Source organism: Nerophis lumbriciformis, linkage group LG10 (genome assembly GCF_033978685.3).
Source record: "Nerophis lumbriciformis linkage group LG10, RoL_Nlum_v2.1, whole genome shotgun sequence".
In the NCBI taxonomy this organism is placed as follows: domain Eukaryota; kingdom Metazoa; phylum Chordata; class Actinopteri; order Syngnathiformes; family Syngnathidae; genus Nerophis; species Nerophis lumbriciformis.
The window spans coordinates 20,355,892-20,378,191 of record NC_084557.2 but is presented as its reverse complement, the minus strand read 5'-3'; the positions used below and the strand labels follow the sequence as shown (position 1 = coordinate 20,378,191).

At 41.2% G+C, this 22,300-nt stretch overlaps 1 protein-coding gene across 5 annotated transcripts in view; it reads left to right on the top strand.

Annotated features, from left to right (window-relative positions):
• Positions 1–22,300, top strand: part of btbd11b (BTB (POZ) domain containing 11b) — a 236,174-nt gene that overhangs the window by 7,483 nt on the left and 206,391 nt on the right. For 2 of the 5 annotated variants that reach the window (XM_061970082.1, XM_061970081.2), the window contains exon 1: positions 1,171–2,183. The exons of 2 other annotated variants lie outside the window; for them this stretch is intronic. In XM_061970082.1, the coding sequence (XP_061826066.1) occupies positions 1,328–2,183 (856 nt within the window). In that variant the 5' untranslated portion in view covers positions 1,171–1,327. Of the gene's footprint in view, positions 1–1,166; positions 2,184–22,300 lie in introns of those variants that run through there. One more of the 5 variants, XM_061970084.1, reaches the window with a different exon arrangement.

The following is a 22,300-nucleotide window of genomic DNA, read 5'->3' as shown; positions in this document are numbered from 1 at the left end:
CGCTAAGAGTGTAAGTGATGACACGTTGGAGTGGAGCGGAGGTTTTTGAAAGAAGGTAAATTAAGTGGTCCTCGTGTAAACTGGAGCCTCTGTGTTTGTTATTTTGTAGTTTCATACAGTATAGGCGACATTTATAAACCCTCGGTTACACTTTTTGAAATAGATTCAATCTTGCACGTGGAAAGTTTTAAGTGAGGGCTTTAGTTGATATAACACTCCCGTCAGGGGGTGCATTAATCCAGCACAACAGCGGCGCATGGACTTCATTTATAAGTAAAGGTAAGACCATAATAACCTTTTTTAAATTGAATGTGCTTTTTTGTGTGCTACAATTTGTATGTGTAAAGTTAAGTTAAAGTACCAATGATTGTCACACACACACTAGGTGTAATGAAATTTGTCCTCTGCATTTGACACATCCCTTGATCACCCCCTGGGAGGTGAGGGGAGCAGTGGGCAGCAGCGGCGCCGCGCCCGGGAATAATTTTTGGTGATTTAACCCCCAATTCCAACCCTTGATGCTGAGTGCCAAGCAGGGAAGAATGCTGGTATGAGCTTTTAAACATAACCCGTTAACTGCTGCCAATCAAATGGTGAATACGATACTCTTTAGGGTTCATATGTTTGTAAATCTGACTGTGATGAAGTCAGTGCCTCACCAGCCATGAACCTCATCGCACGTCACTGATATATATATATATATATATATATATATATATATATCTGCAGTATGCTTTTAGCCTATAAAACATGAACTGTAAATGTCCCCTCTCCCCACATTGCTCACATGCAACCCATCCATCCATCCATTTTGCTACCGCTTGTCCCTTTCGTGGTTGCGGGTGGGTGCTGCCATTTATTCATTTCCCACCATATCCTGTTTAGGCTCATACAAGGTACAATCACAGGGTACATATAGACAAGCAAGCATGTTTTACATGGAATTTTTTTAAAATTAGTAAGTCCTATGATGGGCCTTCTTTTTATCGATCACAAAGGACCCCAAAGGGAATAAGCGGTAGAAAACGGATAGGGAATAAGCGGTGGTAATGGATGGATGGACAAAGGATTGTCCAATCAAAAAGCGTCGCTGCTTCATCTCGAGAGTCTATTGGCTGTCAACTTGGCGCCTGGGACCCGCCCCCAAGTGTCAGGCACTGCGCTGGCAAAACAAAGCGTGAGTGACTGCTGGTGCACTGAGCCGCCACTCTGTCAACTTTATACATCACGTCCACGTATTTTTCACGTCGCATTTCTAGTGCATGGAGCCGGCGCATCCGCACCCACGGCATTTCTCCACTTTTCATTTCCGCTATGAAGCGCGGTCATGGCAGGGAGTAGCAAGTCAGCGGCAGCGAGGACCCTGGAGGATTTGACTCTGGACTCGGGTTATGGTGGAGCCGCGGACTCCTTCAGGTCTTCCAGTGCGTCGCTGTGCTGCTCGGAGGCTCATGGCGGGAACTGCTGGCAACTGACGGACTCCATGCACAGCAGAATCAACAGCCCGGACACGGTCAACACGGTCCTGGTCGAAGACGCCGAGATCCTGGAGTGCAGCGGGCAGTGCGCTAAACTACCCGAGCTTGAGGATGCGCCGTGGAGCCTCGGGGACGTGGCGAGAGCCCTGAACCGGGACGGGGACGCGAGCGCGCCGAGCCCGCCTCAGGACGTCCTGCTGCGGCTCTCGGTGCTGGTCAGCCGGGCCCTGGTCAGGGTCGCCAAGGAGGCGCAGCGCTTGAGTTTGCGCTACGCCAAATGCACCAAATACGAGATCCAAAGTGCCGTAAAGATGGTCCTGTCGTGGGCCGTGTCCGTGAACTGTATCGGCGCAGCCCTCGGCGCCTTGTCCCTCTACAGCATGAGCACGGAGCCCGACAAGTTCGGCCGCGGCAAGTCGCTGCGCTGCGGTCTCGTCTTCAACGTGGGCAAATTCTTCAGGTGGATGGTGGACGGCAGGATCGCGGCGAGGGTCCACGAACACGCCGCTATCTACCTCGCCGCCTGCATGGAGAGCCTGTTCCGAGAGATACACGCACGGTTGCTCCGCAGTGCGCTGCTGGAGAGGGACAACGGCATCCCCAAGTTGAGCGTGGAGAGCCTGGAGCAGGCCGTGGGCAGTGACGCCGAGCTGTGGGGGTCACTGCAGCCCTTGCAACACCTCATCTGTGGGAAGAATGCAAGCGGTGAGTTATGCTGATGCTGCATTCATACAACATCCACGTGTTGGTGTGTATTATTGGCTTATAATTACCGGGAAATTAATACTTAGTGTCCTAACTTTTTGTCAACTTTAGTTTTGTGCTGTACAATACTAAAGTTAAAGTACCACTGATAGTCACACACACACTAGGTGTGGTGAAATTAACCTCTGCATTTGCCTCATCCCCTTTTTCCAACCCTCTGGGATGTGAGGCGTGAGCAGCAGCGGTGGCCGCGCTCGGAAATCATTTTGGTGATTTAACCCCCAATTCCAACCCTTGATGCGGAGTAGTAATGGATCCCACTTTTATAGTCTTTGGTATGACTCGGCCGGGGTTTGAACTCACGATCTACCGATTTCAGGGCGGACACTCTAACCACAAGGCCACTGAGCAGGTCCGCATGTTGTGTATTATTGGCTGAGAATTACCGGGAAATGAATATCTCACTGGCTCATTTAGTGTCCTAACTTTTTGTCAACTTTAGTTTTATGCTGTACAATACCAAAGTTAAAGTACCACTGATAGTCACACACACACACTAGGTGTGGTGAAATTAACCTCTGCATTTTGACCCATCCCCTTGTTCCACTCCTTGGGAGGTGCGGGGAGCAGTGAGCAGCAGCGGTGGCCGCGCTCTGAAATCATTTTGGTGATTTAACCCCCAATTCCAACCCTTGATGCTGAGTAGTAATGGATCCCACTTTTATAGTCTGTGGTATGACTCGGCCGGGGTTTGAACTCACGATCTACCGATCTCAGGGCGGACACTCTTAACCACAAGACCACTGAGCAGGTCCGCATGTTGGTGTGTATTATTGGCTGAGAATTACCGGGAAATGAATATCTCACTGGCTCATTTAGTGTCCTAACTTTTTGTCAACTTTAGTTTTATGCTGTGCAATGTTAAAGTTAAAGTACCACTGATAGTCACACACACACTAGGTGTGGTGAAATTAACATCTGCATTTGACCCATCCCCTTGTTCCACTCCTTGGGAGGTGAGGGGAGCAGTGAGCAGCAGCGGTGGCTGCGCCCGGGAATAATTTTGGTGATTTAACCCCCAATTCCAACCCTTGATGCTGAGTGCCAAGCAGGGAGGTAACGGGTCCCATTTTTATAGTCTTTGGTATGACTATATGAACTCACAACCTACCAATCTCAGGGTGGACACTCTAACCCCAAGGCCACTGAGCAAGTCCAAATGGTGGTGTGTATTATTGGCTGATAATTACACGGGAAATTAATATCTCACTGGCTCATTTAAAGTGTCCTAACTTTTTGTCAACTTCAGTTTTGTGCTGTACAATACTAAAGTTAAAGTTAAAGTACCACTGATAGTCACACACACACTCTAGGTCTGGTGAAATTACCCTCTGCATTTGACCCATCCCCTTGTTCCACCCCCTGGGAGGTGAGGGGAGCAGTGAGCAGCAGCGGTGGCCGCACCCGGGAATCATTTTGGTGATTTAACCCCCAATTCCAACCCTTGGCGTGCCAAGCAGGGAGGTAATGGGTCACATTTTTATAGTCTTTGGTATGACTCGGCCGGGGTTTGAACTCACGACCTACCAATCTCAGGGCGGACACTCTAACCACAAGGCCACTGAGCAGGTCCACGTGTTGGTGTGTATTATTGGCTGATAATTACACGGGAAATTAATATCACAATACAAAGGTCCTGGGTTTGATTCTGCGCTCTGGGTCTTTCTGTGTGGAGTTTGCATGTTCTCCCCGTGACTGCGTGGGTTCCCTCCGGGTACTCCGGCTTCCTCCTACTTCCAAAGACATGCACCTGGGGATAGGTTGATTGGCAACACTAAATTGGCCCTAGTGTGTGAATGTGAGTGGGAATTTTGTCTGTCTATCTGTGTTGGCCCTACGATGAGGTGGTGACTTGTCCAGGGTGTACCCCGCCTTCTGCCCGATTGTAGCTGAGATAGTCTCCAGCACCCACCGCGACCCCGAAAAGGGATAAGCGGTAGAAAATGGGCGGATGGATGAATAGCTCACTGGCTCATTTAGTTAAAGTGTCCTAACTTTTTGTCAACTTTAGTTTTGTGCTGTACAATACTGTGCAAAAGTGTTAGGCCAACATTCATAGCCATTTTCTGATTATTTCAATCCAATTTATTCAAGATAGCCCCTATCTTTCAAGTTTTACTTTACTCCAGAGTGTAAAGTAGAGATTAGCGAGTTTGCGTAGTATTATCATCATGGTGATATTATATTATTATAAGTGCATCTCCTGTGAGTTAAATGTCCCCCATCTTTAAAATCTAATGACACACCTGCTCAGTGGCCTTGTGGTTAAAGTGTCCGCCCTGTGATTGATAGGTCGTGAGTTCAGACCCAGGCCGAGTCATACCAAAGACTATAAAAATGGGACCCATTACCTGCCTGGGTTGAATATGGGGGTCAAATCACCAAAATGATTCCTGAGCATGGCCACCGCTGCTGCTCACTGCTCCCCTCACCTCCCAGGGGGTGGAACAAGGGGATGGGTCAAATGCAGAGGGTCATTTCACCACACCTAGTGTGTGTGTGACTATCATTGGTACTTTAACTTTAACATGTGTTTCCAACTTTAATCGTGGGTCCTTGAACGCACCACATTTACTGCATGGGCAATGAGATGTAAAAGTGAGAATTTTACATACATTTCTCCTCTGCTGAATGAGATGTAAAAGTGAGATTTTTACATAACTTTCTCCTCTGCTGCTAGATAGATGTATGTCGTCTTGTCTCTCATAATGATTGAGAACGATTGGCAAAATAAAACAAAAAGTGCAGTTCCTCTTTAAAGGTTAAGGATGATTACATTTTTAATATGCATTACTTTCATTCACATAAATGAAGCTGTTTATTTCACATGATTGTTTATTTCTTAATAAATAACATCATTATAATAATAAATAATTTTAATAAATAACATCAGATTTTTCATGGTGGATAAAAAAGACAGTGCCCTGGCTTCTTCTGCCTTTGGGACTTTCCTTAACCCATGCTGTCCCATGCAAACAGCATTAAACTAACTGTTCTACAGAGACAAACAGTATTGAATGCAGTATTAATTATTTAGCTCTGTTTTAACCCATTAAAAGCTGGGAAAGTATCTGTCATTTTAGATTGTAATTTGCTAGAACAATGCAGATATATATACAAGCTCACAATGTCAAATTGTGCTCCACTACAACTTTAGAGAAAACTGCAAGATGTGTCATAGCACACTTTTATTATTAACAAAAAAAAGTTTTTACTTCTGTTTGAGAGCAATCAAACTCCTGACTGAACACAAGTACATTTTGTGTTTTTTTACAACATGAAGCTTTTTTTTCTCTTAACCATTAATATTTTTATGTGTACATTGTTGCCTTGCACCACTAAATACGGACAGTTTGTGACATTTGTGTTGGGAGTTTATTGTCTTACCTTAGCTCAGCTCATCCGACATCTTCATTCAGTACACTGGGCTTTGAGGAGTCGGAGACGTTCGCACATCCGCATAACAGGCTTCTGCGTGCACTGGATTTAACTCCTGTGATGCTTTTTGTTGTGTACAGTAGGCATGGGGTTAATGTGGCCCTATTCATCACGGTTTACCTGACACATGAAACATGACAAATTTGGGATGGGGGCGGGGGGGGGGGGGGGGGGCGCACTATCCACTTTAGCCGCCAGATGGTAGTAGTGTTAAATATCTTAAAATGTGTTTTGTGGTAACTCCAACTGTGATCACAGCGTCAGTTTCTATGTAGAGTGGCGTTTTCCATCATTTTTGTAAAGACTGCATTGCAAAATGATTAACCCCCTCTCTTCCTCTCACGCAAGATCCACCCAAGAATGGGGTTATATAAATTGCTTCCCTACTGTATGTGACACAAGGGTCATCGGATAGACACGTTTTTGAACGTTAGGTCTCTAGACCACAATTAAAATGTAGTAAAATGCTACACAAGTTATGGACATGAGAGGCGACGTTAAAGCGGAACTGCCCATCAATCTTTCAAAATCATGATGAAAGACATATGTATTTATTTTATGCATTCTAATTATTAAATAAATGCGATCAAATGTCCGCTTACAAAGGAGCCTATGGGAACTGCTAAATTCTGCCTATAATGTTCTTAAACAACATCCAAACACCTCCATTAAGGTTGCATATACATGATGTAAGTATATATCAGTGTTTCCCACAGGACAGGCATCTATTTGTGGTGGTGTGGTCAGGGGGCGGGGGGGGGGGGGGGGCGACAGCGGCGACAGCGGCGATGACCAAGAAGAACGCGGAGTTGGAATATAATTACAACATTTTATGTACATATTTATATACAGATTTGAACAATTAGTGATTCACTGAAATATATTTATTAATTGTGGTTCTTACAAAAAATATATCTTATAAAATATAAAAGCTAAAATGTCTCTTAAAGCTCTGCCCCTTTAATTAGTGAATACTAAATAATTTAACTTTAGCCTACTACTACAACCATATTATTTACCAGCAACATGAAGTGAAACAGAGGCAGAGGTGTCCTGCCACAGTTAGTCAACCTCCTCCTCCTGCTGCTGAACAGGTCGCACCTGTGGTCCGGACTGTAGGCCTACCTCCTCTCCAAGTCGAGCCCTTTTCGGCCGTTGAAAATATTTTTCTATACTCATCTGTGTGAAGGAGTGAACATCCAACATTAGAATTTATTACTAGCGAGCAGAACTGCTCTTTGTACAGTGCCGTCTAACCTTAAGCGGCAGCAGCTCAACACATGCAGGGTTCAACGTTAAGGTTTTTTCTACTTGCCCGACTTCTCAAATCTACTTGCCCCAATATTTTTACTTGTCCTGCCTAGGTTTTTTTCTGGCTGTGTAGTGCTCATGGCTTATATCTTACTAAAATCCTTCCTGTTGACTATTTACAACACTACACAGTATTTATTATTATTATTATCTGTAATTACATTTAAATGGCATTGCATACATGTAAAATTAAATGCTATTTCACATTATTTGACCAGTAGCAGTTACACCCATCTGAACAGATCAGCCACCTGTTTAAAGCCCGATCACAGTTGAAATCTTGAAATGAAGGGCCTTTAATGGCCAAAACATTAATCTGGACAGCATTTTAACAGCTAGTTGGCTCAGATTTTATTCTTTTCATTGCATTCACATGCTGCAGTGGACAATTTAGCTTCAGTCCATGTGTGTTTATTGACAACATGGTTATAACCTGGACACGTTAGCTCGTCGGTATTGTAACACGTGACTGTTACTACGTGCATCTGCCCCGGGCCACGAGTCAAACAGCGGCGGTGTTAATGAAGCAGCGTCAGGCTGCTCACCGTCAGTGAAACGCTCGGTGAAATCACGGATTAACGTTAAATATATGACGAGCCGCGAGCGATGCAGCTATAACCTATCTACTAGTCTACTATTCTGATGGGTTGATGAGGCGTCATGAAGCGTTTCGAGACATTGCAAAACTGTATTGATACTGTGTCACTAAATACTGACATCTGCTGGACATTAAAAATCCCTACAGGCAACCTATGGACCGACTCAACTGACACTGATTTTATGACCTAGTACAGTGGTTCTCAAATGGGGGTACGCGAACCCCTGGGGTACTTGAAGGTATGCCAAGGGGTACGTGAGATTTGTAAAAAATATTCTAAAAATAGCAACAATTCAAAAATCCTTTATAAATATATTTATTGAATAATACTTCAACAAAATATGAATGTAAGTTCATAAACTCAGTGAAGCACAAGCTCAGGTTTGTCACTAAAATGTCTGTCAAAAAGAACTGTGAAAAGAAATGCAACAATGCAATATTCAGTGTTGACAGCTAGATTTTTTGTGGACATGTTCCATAAATATTGATGTTAAAGATTTTTTTTTTTTGTGAAGAAATGTGTAGAATTAAGTTCATGAATCCAGATGGATCTCTAATACAATCCCCAAAGAGGGCACTTTAAGTTGATGATTACTTCTATGTGTAGAAATCTTTATTTATAATTGAATCACTTGTTTATTTTTCAACAAGTTTTTAGTTATTTTTATATCTTTTTTTCCAAATAGTTCAAGAAAGACCACTACAAATGAGCAATATTTTGCACTGTTATACAATTTAATAAATCAGAAACTGATGACATAGTGCTGTATTTTACTTCTTTATCTTTTTTTTTTCAACCAAAAATGCTTTGCTCTGATTAGGGGGTACTTGAATTAAAAAAAAAATCACAGGGGGTACATTGCTGAAAAAAGGTTGAGAACCACTGACCTACTATATACAATAATATAAACCAAGTCATTGTATTTCATTTAGGATTATTTCATAACTTCATTTAAATAAAAATATATTTTTTGTCTTTTTTAGATAGTCAATAAATAATGTGTACATGTATCATAACATGGAAATCTAAGAGAACGTGTTGTGAATGAGGATGCTTGTGGACCTGGAAATTATTATTTATTTTTACACATTTTTATTTAAAAAAAAAACAGTTTTTCCAACGTATTCAATTTTAGACGCTTTCTCTTCTTAGTTATTATTTCTCCGGCTGTAGAAAAGAGCCGCTCACAGGGCACAGAGGAGGCGTCAGTGCGACACAGTTCGCGTATCGGTCACGTGACCAAAACAGCTCATGATCGGTCACGTGACTTTCTAAAAGCGGTACGCGCACCGACACAGGGTTTTGCTCTATAATGCATCGGTGTTGCCGGACCCATCACTACTATCTACCTATAACACCTGTAAAAATGAAGCAATGATACCACGCTAGCAAGCGTTAGCTAGCCGGCTATGAGCCACCAAGCTGCTAACTATCGCCAAAAGGCACCGTTTAAGTTTTTTTCCCCATGGCATCCTGGATCAAGGCTTTCAGCAGCTTTAAGACGTTTGAGGTAGAAACGTAGGAAGCGCCATCATTATGAAAAGTAGCCGGCGAGTATTTTGATTCCGTCCGTCCGTCCGTCCCTCTTCTTCTTCTTCTGGCCCACCAGGTGAATTAAGCGCTATTGGCGGAGTTACAATGCATAGTAGGCTACCGCCACCTACTGCACCGGAGGTGTAACTACAAGCAACATTCACAGACAGTCCCATTGCTTTTATGAGCGGTCGAGCGAGTCAAAAGCCGAAAAATCCATTTGTGGCGGACGTAATTCTTTCGTGGCGGGCCGCCACAAATAAATGAATGTGTGGGAAACACTGTATATGTAATGTAGTAACGGACACATTTAATATTTATGTATTTTGAAAATGTTAAGCATTTACGGCGCATTCATTTCAAAAACGCATCACAATGTTTGCTTTTTTGTTTCTTCATCACCGATTATTATTCACTGCAGACTTCATGAGAGCCAACAAACATAATAAAACATCACTTACTGTACAATGTCTGCTGTCATTAGGATGCCGACTGCTGGGATGTTCATTTATTCTATATATTCAGGGCCTGGAGCAAATACTTTTGCCTTCAGCGTTGGTATAAGGAGGCAGAAATAAAACGCGGGCAACAATAACCATGGCCATCGTAGACGCCGTAAAATTCCTGCCCTGCACAAGATGTGCGACAGGAGAAACGTCCACACACAGTAGGCATGGGATTCATATGGTCCCATTCGTCACGGTTTACCTGACCCATGAAACGTGACGAATTGGCAGTAGAGTCTTGAATATCCTAAAATGTGTTTTGTGGCAATTCCAACTTTGACCACAGCGTCAGTTGCTATGCAGTGTGACGCTTTCCCTAATTTTCCACAGACTGCATTGCACAATGATTAATATGAATCCATGTGAATCTCTTTCTTACTGTAGAAGATTCATGCAACAACAAAGTCCCGACCCTAAAGTGTAGCAGCCGCATAACTTAAATAGTCTTGATTGCTAACACAAAGCAGGTGTGGGGATAAGTGCTCCCAGACAGGCGTGAAGGTGCTGCAGGTGAACACACACAAAACAGAAAGTCCCACCAAAATAAGAGCGCGAGACAGGAACTAAAACCCCAAACACAGGAAAATGCCAACAAACTCAAAATAAGACATGATCTGGAACAAAATATTTCCTTGCTCTTATTGTTACATGATGCAGACAGATTTGCCAGATGTCACAAGAGAGGAGAGGAACCATTCATCCGTCCATCCATTTTCTACCGCTTGTCCCAGCTTTATGAAAACAAGTAGCGGATATTAAGCTGATTTGGCAACACTGAAAGAAAAAGCAGCCAATGGAGACCACATTAGTCCAACCTGCAAGATTCCATTTTTACATACAACTACTGAACTTGTTTGTAGTACTTGTTATTACTTTCTATTCCAAGATGACAATTCCAGACAATTGTGAAAGAGACATTGATTTCACACATGGATTGGACACCACATAGTCCAGACCCCAACACCATTGAGAAACCTTTGAATGTGCCAAAGAAGTGGTCCGGATCACGAAAATGTAATGAAACTTTGGAAAGAAAGAAATATTACTTTGCAGAAACTGATGGAAACAAATGCAGGCTGCAATCAAGGGTGAAGGTGATCCAATGAAATTTGTGTGACATCTTTTTGGCCAAGCAGTGTATTTTAGTGCGACTGGATAAAAGTTAATACCTACAAACTAGATGAGGCAATTCCTGAAGGAATTGCGTGTGAATGCTGCAATGCTGAAGTTGAACTGAAATCCTGGTATATTTTTAGAATTGTTGAAGTAGAGCACACAATTCCTGAACAGGCTGCATATTTTGAAGTTGTAACAGTTTGAATCAGATGAAAAATGTGGGACTTGTGGAATTTTTGAAGAATGTCCCAATGATTTAAATAGGAATTTCCCCAAAATTTGGCTGCAATTTTTTAAAAGGTAAAAAACTTGAATGGTCTAAATGACTTGAAATGGTCGGTGTTGAAATGTTTCCAATCGGTTGAGAAATGTTGAAGTAGTAACATGTTGAATTGAGAAATGGTATCACGGAATTTCTGGAATTTCGGGAAAACTGGGATTTTTTTCCAGTTCAAAAAACAGCTTTGTTTTTTTGGCCTAATTAAGAGGAATGTTTTGATGGTGGAACGGTTGAGATGGGTTGAAAAATGTGGGAGAAAATGTAGTCGCCAGAAAAAAGGGTGGAAATAGGGTTTTGGAAAACCAGCAATTCTGGAAAATCAAAATTCAAGATTCAAGATGCTTTATTGTTGTCCATTCTTTAACATGTACAAGACACATAAGAACTGAAATTTCATTTTCGGCACAGTCCCACTAAGAGCAGACATACGTTACAAGGGGACAAGACGGGACCGCCAACGGATCAGCCACTTACGGCGCTCCTTAAAAAAGGTGGGAAAAAAGTGACATTGGGAAAGGGGGAAGAGTAAAAAAAATATCAGTCTAAGGCTGGACCCTCAGGAGGGGTCCAGACTGAGTCCGAGGAAAAAACCTCACATAGCATGGCACACATAAACATGATACATGTAATCACAACAACTCGCAACAGGGGGGGGGGGGTGAGATGTTGAAATGTTTCTGTGGACTGGGGCCGATCTCAAAGTTCGACACCAGGTGTTGTTGAAAAAAAGGAAGGTCAAAAGCGTCCATCGTTGAGGAGTCCTCGGGGGAGTTCTTCAGAACAGCCTGTTACCGATAGCATCAAGGCCATTCGAGGGAGTCAAATCGTAGGTTAAGATGTTGTTTTCTTCGAGCAGTCATAACAATGACCTGCCTGCTCTGTGTGTCCGTGCTGGATCTCTCAAATTCAATTTAATTCTTCCTTCTCAGCAAGCTTCTCCAAGATGAGATCCATTTTGTGATTCAAATCAGAAATCGCCCCAGTCTGTGTTCCCACAGCTCGACCCAATCATTCCATTGCGATGAACAGCCGTTGGGCTCCTTGAGTGGCTGCCATCATCTTCCGAATTTGACGATACACCAGAGCAATGCCCAGCCCAATCAGCAGGTGCCCCGCGATCACGGTTCCAAATAGGTAGATGTCTTCCAAATCCTCGATGGAATGGACTGAGAAGCACATGAGTCTCCATTTATCCCAGGAATCTCTCACGTACCCCGCAGCAATGGTTCCATCAGGGCAGCCAGGCTCCCCCGAACCTCTTTTCCTTGTCGAAAAGACTTTGTCAATTGCGTCGAGAGTCCAGCTGATCATATCCATGTTTGATATTTAGATTTGAGGACAGCGCAAAGAAAGAGGCTTCAAAAAAGTTCAGACAAGACAAGGACACAAGAAAGCAAGCAGGGAAGGAGGGAGCGGAGAAAAATGTGACCGTCCTCACCAAGAGGCAAGACAGAATTCCTTGGAACTTGGAAAAGGGTAGTTGAAATTTCCAGAATAGTGGAATGTGTTGAAGGTAGAATGGTTTGAATTGGTTGAAAAACGTGGAAATGGTAGAAGTTTGAAAAGTGGCCAATTCATTTTGAATGGGAACAATATCCCGGAAAACCTAGAAATCTGGGAATTTTTGGAATTTGTTAAGGCAAAGCCCGCGATTCCTGAATAGGCTGAACAGTTTGAAGTTGGAACAGTTTGAATCGAATTAAAAATGTGGAAGGTAGAGAGCGCCAAAATCTGGAGAAGAAGAAGAAGTTGTTGAATAATAATAAATATATGAATTTTGGTGTAGAAAACCATGTGTGAATGCTTTGGAGCATTCACATAATTGTCACTATTTCAATCACTACAGGATGGGATGGCTCACACGACCAGAATCATAATGACACAAATTGCCTGTTCACTATCCTCCATAAACCAGGCAATGGGCTGCTGACTAATCCTCAAACGCACCAACAAACACAAATATGGCACTCTACGGATATGTTTTTATTTTTGTTAACAAGGTAGCACTCCGTGGCAAATGTGGTTAGCACCTCTACTTCACAAGCAGGAATGATCTGGCTTTGAATCCCAGTTTCCTCCATAAACATGTTACAGGGTATCCGCGGGGTCTTAAAAAGTCTAAAAAAGTCTTAAATCCAATAATTTGAATTTAAGGCCATAAAATGTCTAAAATTCTCCTAAAATCTCATAAAAGGTCTTAAATACAATTTTGAAATGTCTTAAAAATCTATTGACGTTACTTTCATGTTAAACATGCATAAACTTCAGTCTCGCTTTGACATTCAATTTTTGAGGACGCTATAACGTAACTACACAGCGGAACTAACTTATAGTTTGGCAATTTTTTTATTCTGACTTCCAAACAAATCTTGGTTCACATTTTGTTGTAAACTGTGAGGTGTGTCTGTTAAAATCATGGTTGTTTTTTTTTTTACAGTTTGTATAAATGACAGATGTGAACAAGAGCATGTATTGTCTGTGTTATGATGTAAATGATAGGTGTGGTTGCATTGTATAATACGTATGTGTCAATGAAAGGGCATTTAATGAGTTTTCTTGATTTGATTACATGCTATAGTATGATTTTATTGTTATAATTTTATTGCATGATTTTTTTATCCCTTTAATTTAGGTAGCCAGGGACTGCAGATGGAAATAAGCTATTTAGGTATAATCTGGTACATAACATTTCTGTCTTTGAGCTTATTGTTTCTGTGCATTGTCCCTTCAAATAAAGACTAAACTAACTAACAGAGAGGTTTTCTGGTGTTTTTAGTTAGGTTAAGCGTTGTGTATTCCAATGTGAAAGAGGTTTGAATATAAAGACAATATAACATGCAATATATTTATCTGTACAGTAATCTATTTACATCTGCACCTTATTGCTCTTTTATTCTGCGCTACAATGAGCTAATGCAACGCAATTTTGTTCTTATTTGTACTGTGAAGTTCAAATTTGAATGACAATAAAAGGAAGTCTAAGTCTAAGTATAATTTAATTCATATACTTTGCAAGTAATTCCATGCTTCCAATTTTCCTTACAGTCTTTTGTACTTGTTTGCCTGTATCGATGTGAAACGGGTCTTAAAATGTATTCATTACGGTCTTAAAAAAGTTTTAAAAAAATCTTAAATTTGACTTGTTGAAACCTGCAGAGACCCTGAGTTAGTTGTAAAAGCATTTTTCTACGTGGGGCACGATTGATCGGTAACCTTTCCAGGAAGTACCTGGTCAGTGGCCTTGTGGTTAGAGTGTCCGCCTTGAAATCGGTAGGTCATGAGTTGAAACCCCGGCCGAGTCATACCAAAGACTATAAAATGGGAGCCATTACCTCCCTGCTTGGCACTCAGCATCAAGGGTTGGAATTGGGGGTTAAATCACCAAAATGAGTCCCGAGTGCGGCCACCGCTGCTGCTCACTGCTTCCCTCACCTCCCAGGGGGTGGAACAAGGGGATGGGTCAAATGCAGAGGGTAATTTCACCACACCTAGTGTGTGTGTGTGACTATCAGTGGTACTTTAACTGAAGTCTGCAGGAATAGGCTTCAGCTCATCTTTTATCTTGAACAGCCGTAGAAAATTAGTGGTTTAATTTGTGTTCATTATTTCCATTGTGTCCTTACAATTTAGCAAAGTACCGTACATTATGTGCGGCTTCGTAAATCCGCAAAATCCCTAAGATCTTATATCCAGACTCATTGCCTCATCCATGAGAGGTCTTACCACACATTCCTGCAGACGTCATACCCTGCAGCTAGATGTGAGTTTTTAATCTTCCCAAAAAAAACAATAGCCCCGCGTGACCGTGTGCAAATTCTGATTCTGGATCTGATAATAGCCCTTTTGTAGTTTTCACGCTGCCTCTCTGGCCGCACTTTTTGTGCTTGTCCTTTGAAAGTAACTGTGTTCGGGCTTTACGGCTGCGCAACTGGCAATACATCACACACCACTGTAATACATGCTTGTTGGTTTGACGGATGTTGAAAAACTGCTGCTGAGGCTCTTCTTGCAACAGGTTTACATAATGGAAGGCCTTGGGGGACCTATGTGCTGTCATCCATTATGCAGAATAGCGCGAACAAAACTGAGTTCTCGAGTGAGGCAGATAAACAGAGAAAGTTTGTGAGGCTGACTGTATTGATGAGTCATCAATGGTGGCCTGAAGAGCCTGAAAACATTTGTTTACAACCTTGTTTGTTTAGCCTCTCCAAATGTGTTATACAAAATCCAACACTTTGGCTGGAGGTGTCCTTTCAGTAAAGCACAGTCAGAAGCCATGTCAGTTTGCTTCCATTTGCATTTTTCTTACAATGTATGCTATTTCCACTTCACTTTCCCACTGGAACACATCGTTCAGTCAGAGTGGCAGAATAGGCTGCAGTGTGTCAAACTGTCACTCGATGACAACTATGACACCGTGCATGTTCCGGTATGATAGTGCAGCACTATTGTAAGATTTTAATTGGCTAATCCAATAGTTCTTTTTTTTTTTACCTTTGAAAGAAGAACGCCGTTTGAATGTAAATGCCCAAATACAGTGATTTTTCTACTTTTAAAACCCTTACCCGTGGTCGACATAACATGTACAGTCGTGGTAAAAAGTTTACATACACTTGTAAAGAACATAATGTCTTGAGTTTCCAATCATTTCTACTGCTCTTATTTTTTTTGTGATAGAGTGATTGGAGCACATACTTGTTTGTCACAAAAAACCTTCATGAAGTTTGGTTCTTTTATGAATTTATTATGGGTGTACTGAAAATGTGACCAAATCTGCTGGGTCAAAAGTATACAAACAGCAACATACACTATCAATTTTGGTGATGCAGAAAAGTTACAATCAAATCAAATTAGCTTCATGGCCTCTTAACTTCATGTGAGTGATTATGATTGGCGCCACCTGTTGACTTCTCTGAGCCCATTTAAAAAGGGCTAATATGATGGAGTCATTAAACTCAGTTACAAACGCGACAATGGGAAAGTCAAAGGAACTCAGCACAGATCTGACAAAACTAATCATTGACTTGAACAAGTCAGGAAAGTCACTTGGAGCCATCAAAGCAGCTTAAGGTCCCAAGAGCAACTGTGCAGACAATTGTTCGTAAGTATAAAGTGCATGGCACAGTTTTGTCACTGCCACAATCAGGAAGAAAACGCAAGCTATCGCCTGCTGCTGAAAGAAAATTGGTCAGGATGATCAAGAGTCAACCGAAACCACCAAAAAGCAGGTCTGCAATGAACTGGAAGCTGCTGGAACACAGGTGTCAATCCCTCTATCACAAAAAAATAAGAGTTGTAGAAATGATTGGAAACTCAAGACAGCCATGACATTATGTTCTTTACAAGTGTATGAAAACTTTTGACCACGACTGTAATTGTGGTGCTTTGTTAAAAATGTAACCGTTTTGTACGTTTAGCTGTTTCACAAGTAGCACCGGTGCTATTAAATGAAAATAATTAGTGGCATGGCGGGGCGGCGTGTGGCGGTGTTGCGGCCGTGCCAGCAACTTGAGGGTTCAAAGTTCAAACCTTGCTTCCGCCATCTTGGTCACTGCCGTTGTGTCCTTGGGCAAGACACTTTACCCACCTGCTCCCAGTGCCACCCACACTGGTTTAAAGGTAACTTACAATTCGGGTTTCACTATGTAAAGCACTTTGAGTCACTAGAGAAAAGCGCTATATAAATATAATTCACTTCACAAAAAATATTTTGTAGCACAGAAAAAATTGAGGAGCATTATGAAATGTCTTAAATATCACAATATCATTATTAACACTCAAACAAGATACACATGTGCACTCATACATACTGTATAAACACAATGCCATCATAAAGCCTACTGTAATGCTCAATTAAACACTGAGAACAGCCCTAATCTGTGCTAGCACTGTTGCTAACACGAGTGTAGGGCTGGGCGATATGGATCAAACTCATATCCCATTAAAGATTGGCCCATAAACTAACTCGGGGGTCAGCAACCCGGGTTAGTTTATGGACCGCCCTAGAGGCTCCCTGGAGCATTTTTAAAAAAGGATTGAAAATGGAAAAAGACGTGGGGAAAAAATACTTGTTTTTATTTTAGTATGTTTTTTGTTTGAGGACAACCATGACAAAAACCTTCCCAATTGTTAGAAAGCCCACTGTTTAATATGTTTGTGTGTATGCTTCACTGGTGAGAGTATTTGGTGAATATCGTTTTGCCCTACTAATTTCGGCGGTTCTTGAACTCACCATAGTGTGGACTGTGACGCAACAGTTTGTGTACATGTAAAATCTTCCACTCCTTCTTTGTCTCATTTTGTCCACCAAAAGTTTCATGCTGTGCGTGAATGCACAAAAGTGCGCTTTGTTGATGTTATTGACTTGGAGTGCTAATCAGGCATATTTGGTTAGTGCATACTTGCCAACCCTCCCGAATTTTCCGGGAGACTCCCGAATTTCAGTGCCTCTCCCGGGACAACCATTCTCCCGAATTTCTCCCGATTTCCAGCCGGACTTAAGGCACGCCCCCTCCAGGTTCGTACGGACCTGAGTGAGGACAGCCTGTCATCAACGAAAACCGTTGGCCAACCAAACAGTAACTTTTTGGTTGGCCAACGGTTTACGTTGTATTGCGCACCCTGACGGCAAGTGTGGGAGTCGGTTCTGAAGTATGAAGTAAAGAGACGTAACTTCATCACCTCGCCTGGTTATTGACTCCAACCCAGAATATTACACTGCACATACCTACGCTCCTTCAAAGGCTGTGCTACTGGCTGCAAAGTATTGCACTTTCAAATACAACAATGAGTAGAGAGGAGTGTTATGTGTGTATATGTGTAAATAAATGAACACTGAAATTCAAGTATTTATTTTATTTATATGTATATATATATATATATATATATATATATATATATATATATATATATATAATAAAATACATATTTATATATAGCTAGATTTCACTGAAAGTCAAGTATTTATTTGATATATATATATATATATAAGAAATACTTGAATTTAAGTGAATTCTAGCTATAAATATACTCCTCCTCTTTAACCCGACCCCGCTTCCCCTCCGCCCAAATCTCCCGAATTTGGAGGTCTCAAGGTTGGCAAGTATAGGTCAATGCATGACTTCAAGCTAATCAATGCTAACATGCTATTTAGGCTAGCTGTATGTACATATTGTATCATTATGCCTCATTTGTAGGTATATTTGAGCTCATTTAATTTCCTTTACTTTTATCCTCTTTGTATATAATTTTGTTTTGCATGTCTCATGACACATTATCTGTATGTAATATTGACTGCATTTCAGATAGTTGTTTGTGTGCCATGTTGTTCCAGACCACAGCAAACATTACCTAGCTTGCCAAAGATTGCAATAAATCTATTAAAAGAAGACAGCCTGTCGTTTCCTTTAACTTGGATACACACATCTATACCTTTGGCCATTAAAAGCCAGTCATTTCCAGGAGTTATCTCACACTCTGAGTAGCCTCTGATTTACTAATGGTTTGTAATTTTGTAAAAATGTGTAGAATAGATATTACATTTCAACATTTCTGTGAACTGAGATTTGCCTGTGACACATAGTCATTTTGATAGTAGGCTATTATAGCTAATATAGACACTTACGTCATGTATTGCCTTCATTTTAAGACTTATATACAGCTTTTCATTTTTGCGGAACCAGACAGATTAGTTATTTGTATTTTTGGTCCAATATGGCTCTTTCAACGTTTTTGGTTGCCAACCCCTGAACTAACCCATAAATGGAAATATCCTCTGACGTAACTAAACGTGACGGATGGGGATCCCAAATACACAAGAACGGGTACCAACAACTAAGAAAAGTAGGTTTTGCATAATAGGATCCCAACTTAAGAGGTGTTTTGAAATAAGCAAAAAGAAAATGCCTTGGAAATAATATGAGAAAAGACACATGTAATCTCCAATCCCCAACATTTAGCTATGCTCAATTCTTCAGTTAACAAAAACACATAAGAACAAAATGTGAAATAAAGTGCCCTGGTTTAAACATGTTTAAAGGTCAGCAGCAACATGAAAATACAAACCCCGTTTCCATATGAGTTGGGAAATTGTGTTAGATGTAAATACAAACGGAATACAATGATTTGCAAATAATTTTCAACCCATATTCAGTTGAATATGCTACAAAGACAACATATTTGATGTTCAAACTGATAAACATTTTTTTTTTTTGCAAATAATCATTAACTTTAGAATTTGATGCCAGCAACACATGACAAAGAAGTTGGGAAAGGTGGCAATAAATACTGATAAAGTTGAGGAATGCTCATCAAACACTTATTTGGTACATCCCACAGGTGAACAGGCAAATTGGGAACAGGTGGGTGCCATGATTGGGTATAAAAGTAGATTCCATGAACTGCTCAGTCATTCACAAACAAGGATGGGGCGAGGGTCACCACTTTGTTAACAAATGCGTGAGCAAATTGTTGAACAGTTTAAGAACAACATTTCTCAACCAGCTATTGCAAGGAATTTAGGGATTTCACCATCTACGGTCCATAATATCAACAAAGGGTTCAAAGAATCGGGAGAAATTACTGCACGTAAGCAGCAAAGCCCGTGACCTTCGATCCCTCAGGCTGTACTGCATCAACAAGCGACATCAGTGTGTAAAGGATATCATCACATGGGCTCAGGAACACTTCAGAAACCCACTGTCAGTAACTACAGTTGGTCGCTACATCTGTAAGTGCAAGTTAAAACTCTCCTATGCAAGGCGAAAACCGTTTATCAACAACACCCAGAAACGCTGTCTGCTTCGCTGGGCCTGAGCTCATCTAAGATGGACTGATATAAAGTGGAGAAGTGTTCTGTGGTCTGACGAGTCCACATTTGAAATTGTTTTTGGAAACTGTGGACGTTGTGTCCTCCGGACCAAAGAGGAAAAGAACCATCAGATTGTTATAGGCGCAAAGCCAGCATCTGTGATGGTATGGGGGTGTATTAGTGCCCAAGACATGGGTAACTTACACATCTGTGAAGGTGCCATTAATGCTGAAAGGTACATACAGGTTTTGGAGCAACATATGTTGCCATTCAAGCAACGTTACCATGAACGCCCCTGCTTATTTCAGTAAGACAATGCCAAGCCACGTGCTACATCAACGTGGCTTCATAGTAAAAGAGTGTGGGTACTAGACTGGCCTGCCTGTAGTCCAGACCTGTCTCCAATTGAAAATGTGTGGCGCATTATGAAGCCTAAAATACCACAACGGAGACCCCCGGACTGTTGAACAACTTAAGCTGTACATCAATTAAGAATGGGAAAGAATTCCACCTGAGAAGCTTAAAAAATGTGTCTTCTCAGTTCCCAAACGTTTACTGAGTGTTGTTAAAAGGAAAGGCCATGTAACACAGTGGTGAACATGCCCTTTCCCAACTACTTTGGCACGTGTTGCAGCCATGAAATTCTAAGTTAATTATTATTTGCAAAAAAAAAATAAAGTTTATAAGTTTGAACATCAAATATGTTGTCTTTGTAGTGCATTCAATTGAATATGGGTTGAAAAGGATTTGCAAATTATTGTATTCCGTTTATATTTACATCTGACACAATTTCCCAACTCATATGGAAACGGGGTTCGTAATTGACCTTTAACAACGGTGTTTTTATAGGTAAACATTATAATAGGACATACGCATAAATATTTTAGCCAGGAACACCAACCTGCCAACTACTTCATGATGCGGTGTGACAGGCTGCATTCTGAAAATTACTTTAAAAAAGTAATTCATTCTAATTACTTGTTACTTTACCAAAAAAGTAATTGAAATACTAACAAAATTAAATGTAATTAATTACCAGGGAAAGTAATTCATGCGCTACTTATTAAAAACGTCGGTAACACTTTAGTATGGGGAACACATATTCACCATTAATTAGTTGCTAATTAAAGGGGAACATTATCACAATTTCAGAAGGGTTAAAACCATTAAAAATCAGTTCCCAGTGGCTTATTTTGTTTTTCGAAGTTTTTTTCAAAATTTTACCCATCACGCAATATCCTTAAAAAAAGCTTCAAAGTGCCTGATTTTAACCATCGTTATATACACCCGTCCATTTTCCTGTGACGTCACACAGTGATGCCAATACAAACAAACATGGCTGATAGAACAGCAAGATATAGCAACATTAGCTCGGATTCAGACTCGGATTTCAGCGGCTTAAGCGATTCAACAGATTACGCATGTATTGAAACGGATGGTTGTAGTGTGGAGGCAGGTAGCGAAAACGAAATTGAAGAAGAAACTGAAGCTATTGAGCCATATCGGTTTGAACCGTATGCAAGCGAAACCGACAAACGACACGACAGCCAGCAACACGGGAGAAAGCGAGGACGAATTTGGCGATCACCTTCTAACCAACGATTGGTATGTGTTTGTTTGGCATTAAAGGAAACTAACAACTATGAACTAGGTTTACAGCATATGAAATACATTTGGCAACAACATGCACTTTGAGAGTGCAGACAGCCCAGTTTTCATCAATTAATATATTCTGTAGACATACCCTCATCCGCTCTCTTTTCCTGAAAGCTGATCCGTCCAGTCCAGTTGGAAATGCATCTGCTTTGAGTGTCGCAGGATATCCACACATTCTTGCCATCTCTGTCGTAGCATAGCTTTCGTCGGTAAAGTGTGCGGAACAAACATCCAATTTCTTGCCACTTTCGCATCTTTGGGCCACTGGTGCAACTTGAATCCGTCCCTGTTCGTGTTGTTACACCCTCCGACAACACACCGACGAGGCATGATGTCTCCAAGGTACGGAAAACAGTAGAAAAAACGGAAAATAACAGAGCTGATTTGACTCGGTGTTTGTAATGTGTTTGAGAAAATGGCGGATTGCTTCCCGGTGTGACGTCACGTTGTGACGTCATCGCTCCGAGAGCGAATAAAAGAAAGGCGTTTAATTAGCCAAAATTCACCCATTTAAAGTTCGGAAATCGGTTAAAAAAATATATGGTCTTTTTTCTGCAACATCAAGGTATATATTGACGCTTACATAGGTCTGGTGATAATGTTCCCCTTTAACATGCATATTAGTAACATATTGACTCTTAATTAGTCATTATTAGGTACTTATTAATGCCTTATTCTGCATGACCTTATTATACAACCAGTAAGCCATCAACTAAGAGTCTTCCCTCAATAACCTCAGAATTATTGCTTATTAGTAACCCTAACCCTAACTCTTATATGTTCCCCTAGTGTCCAAATAACTCTAAATT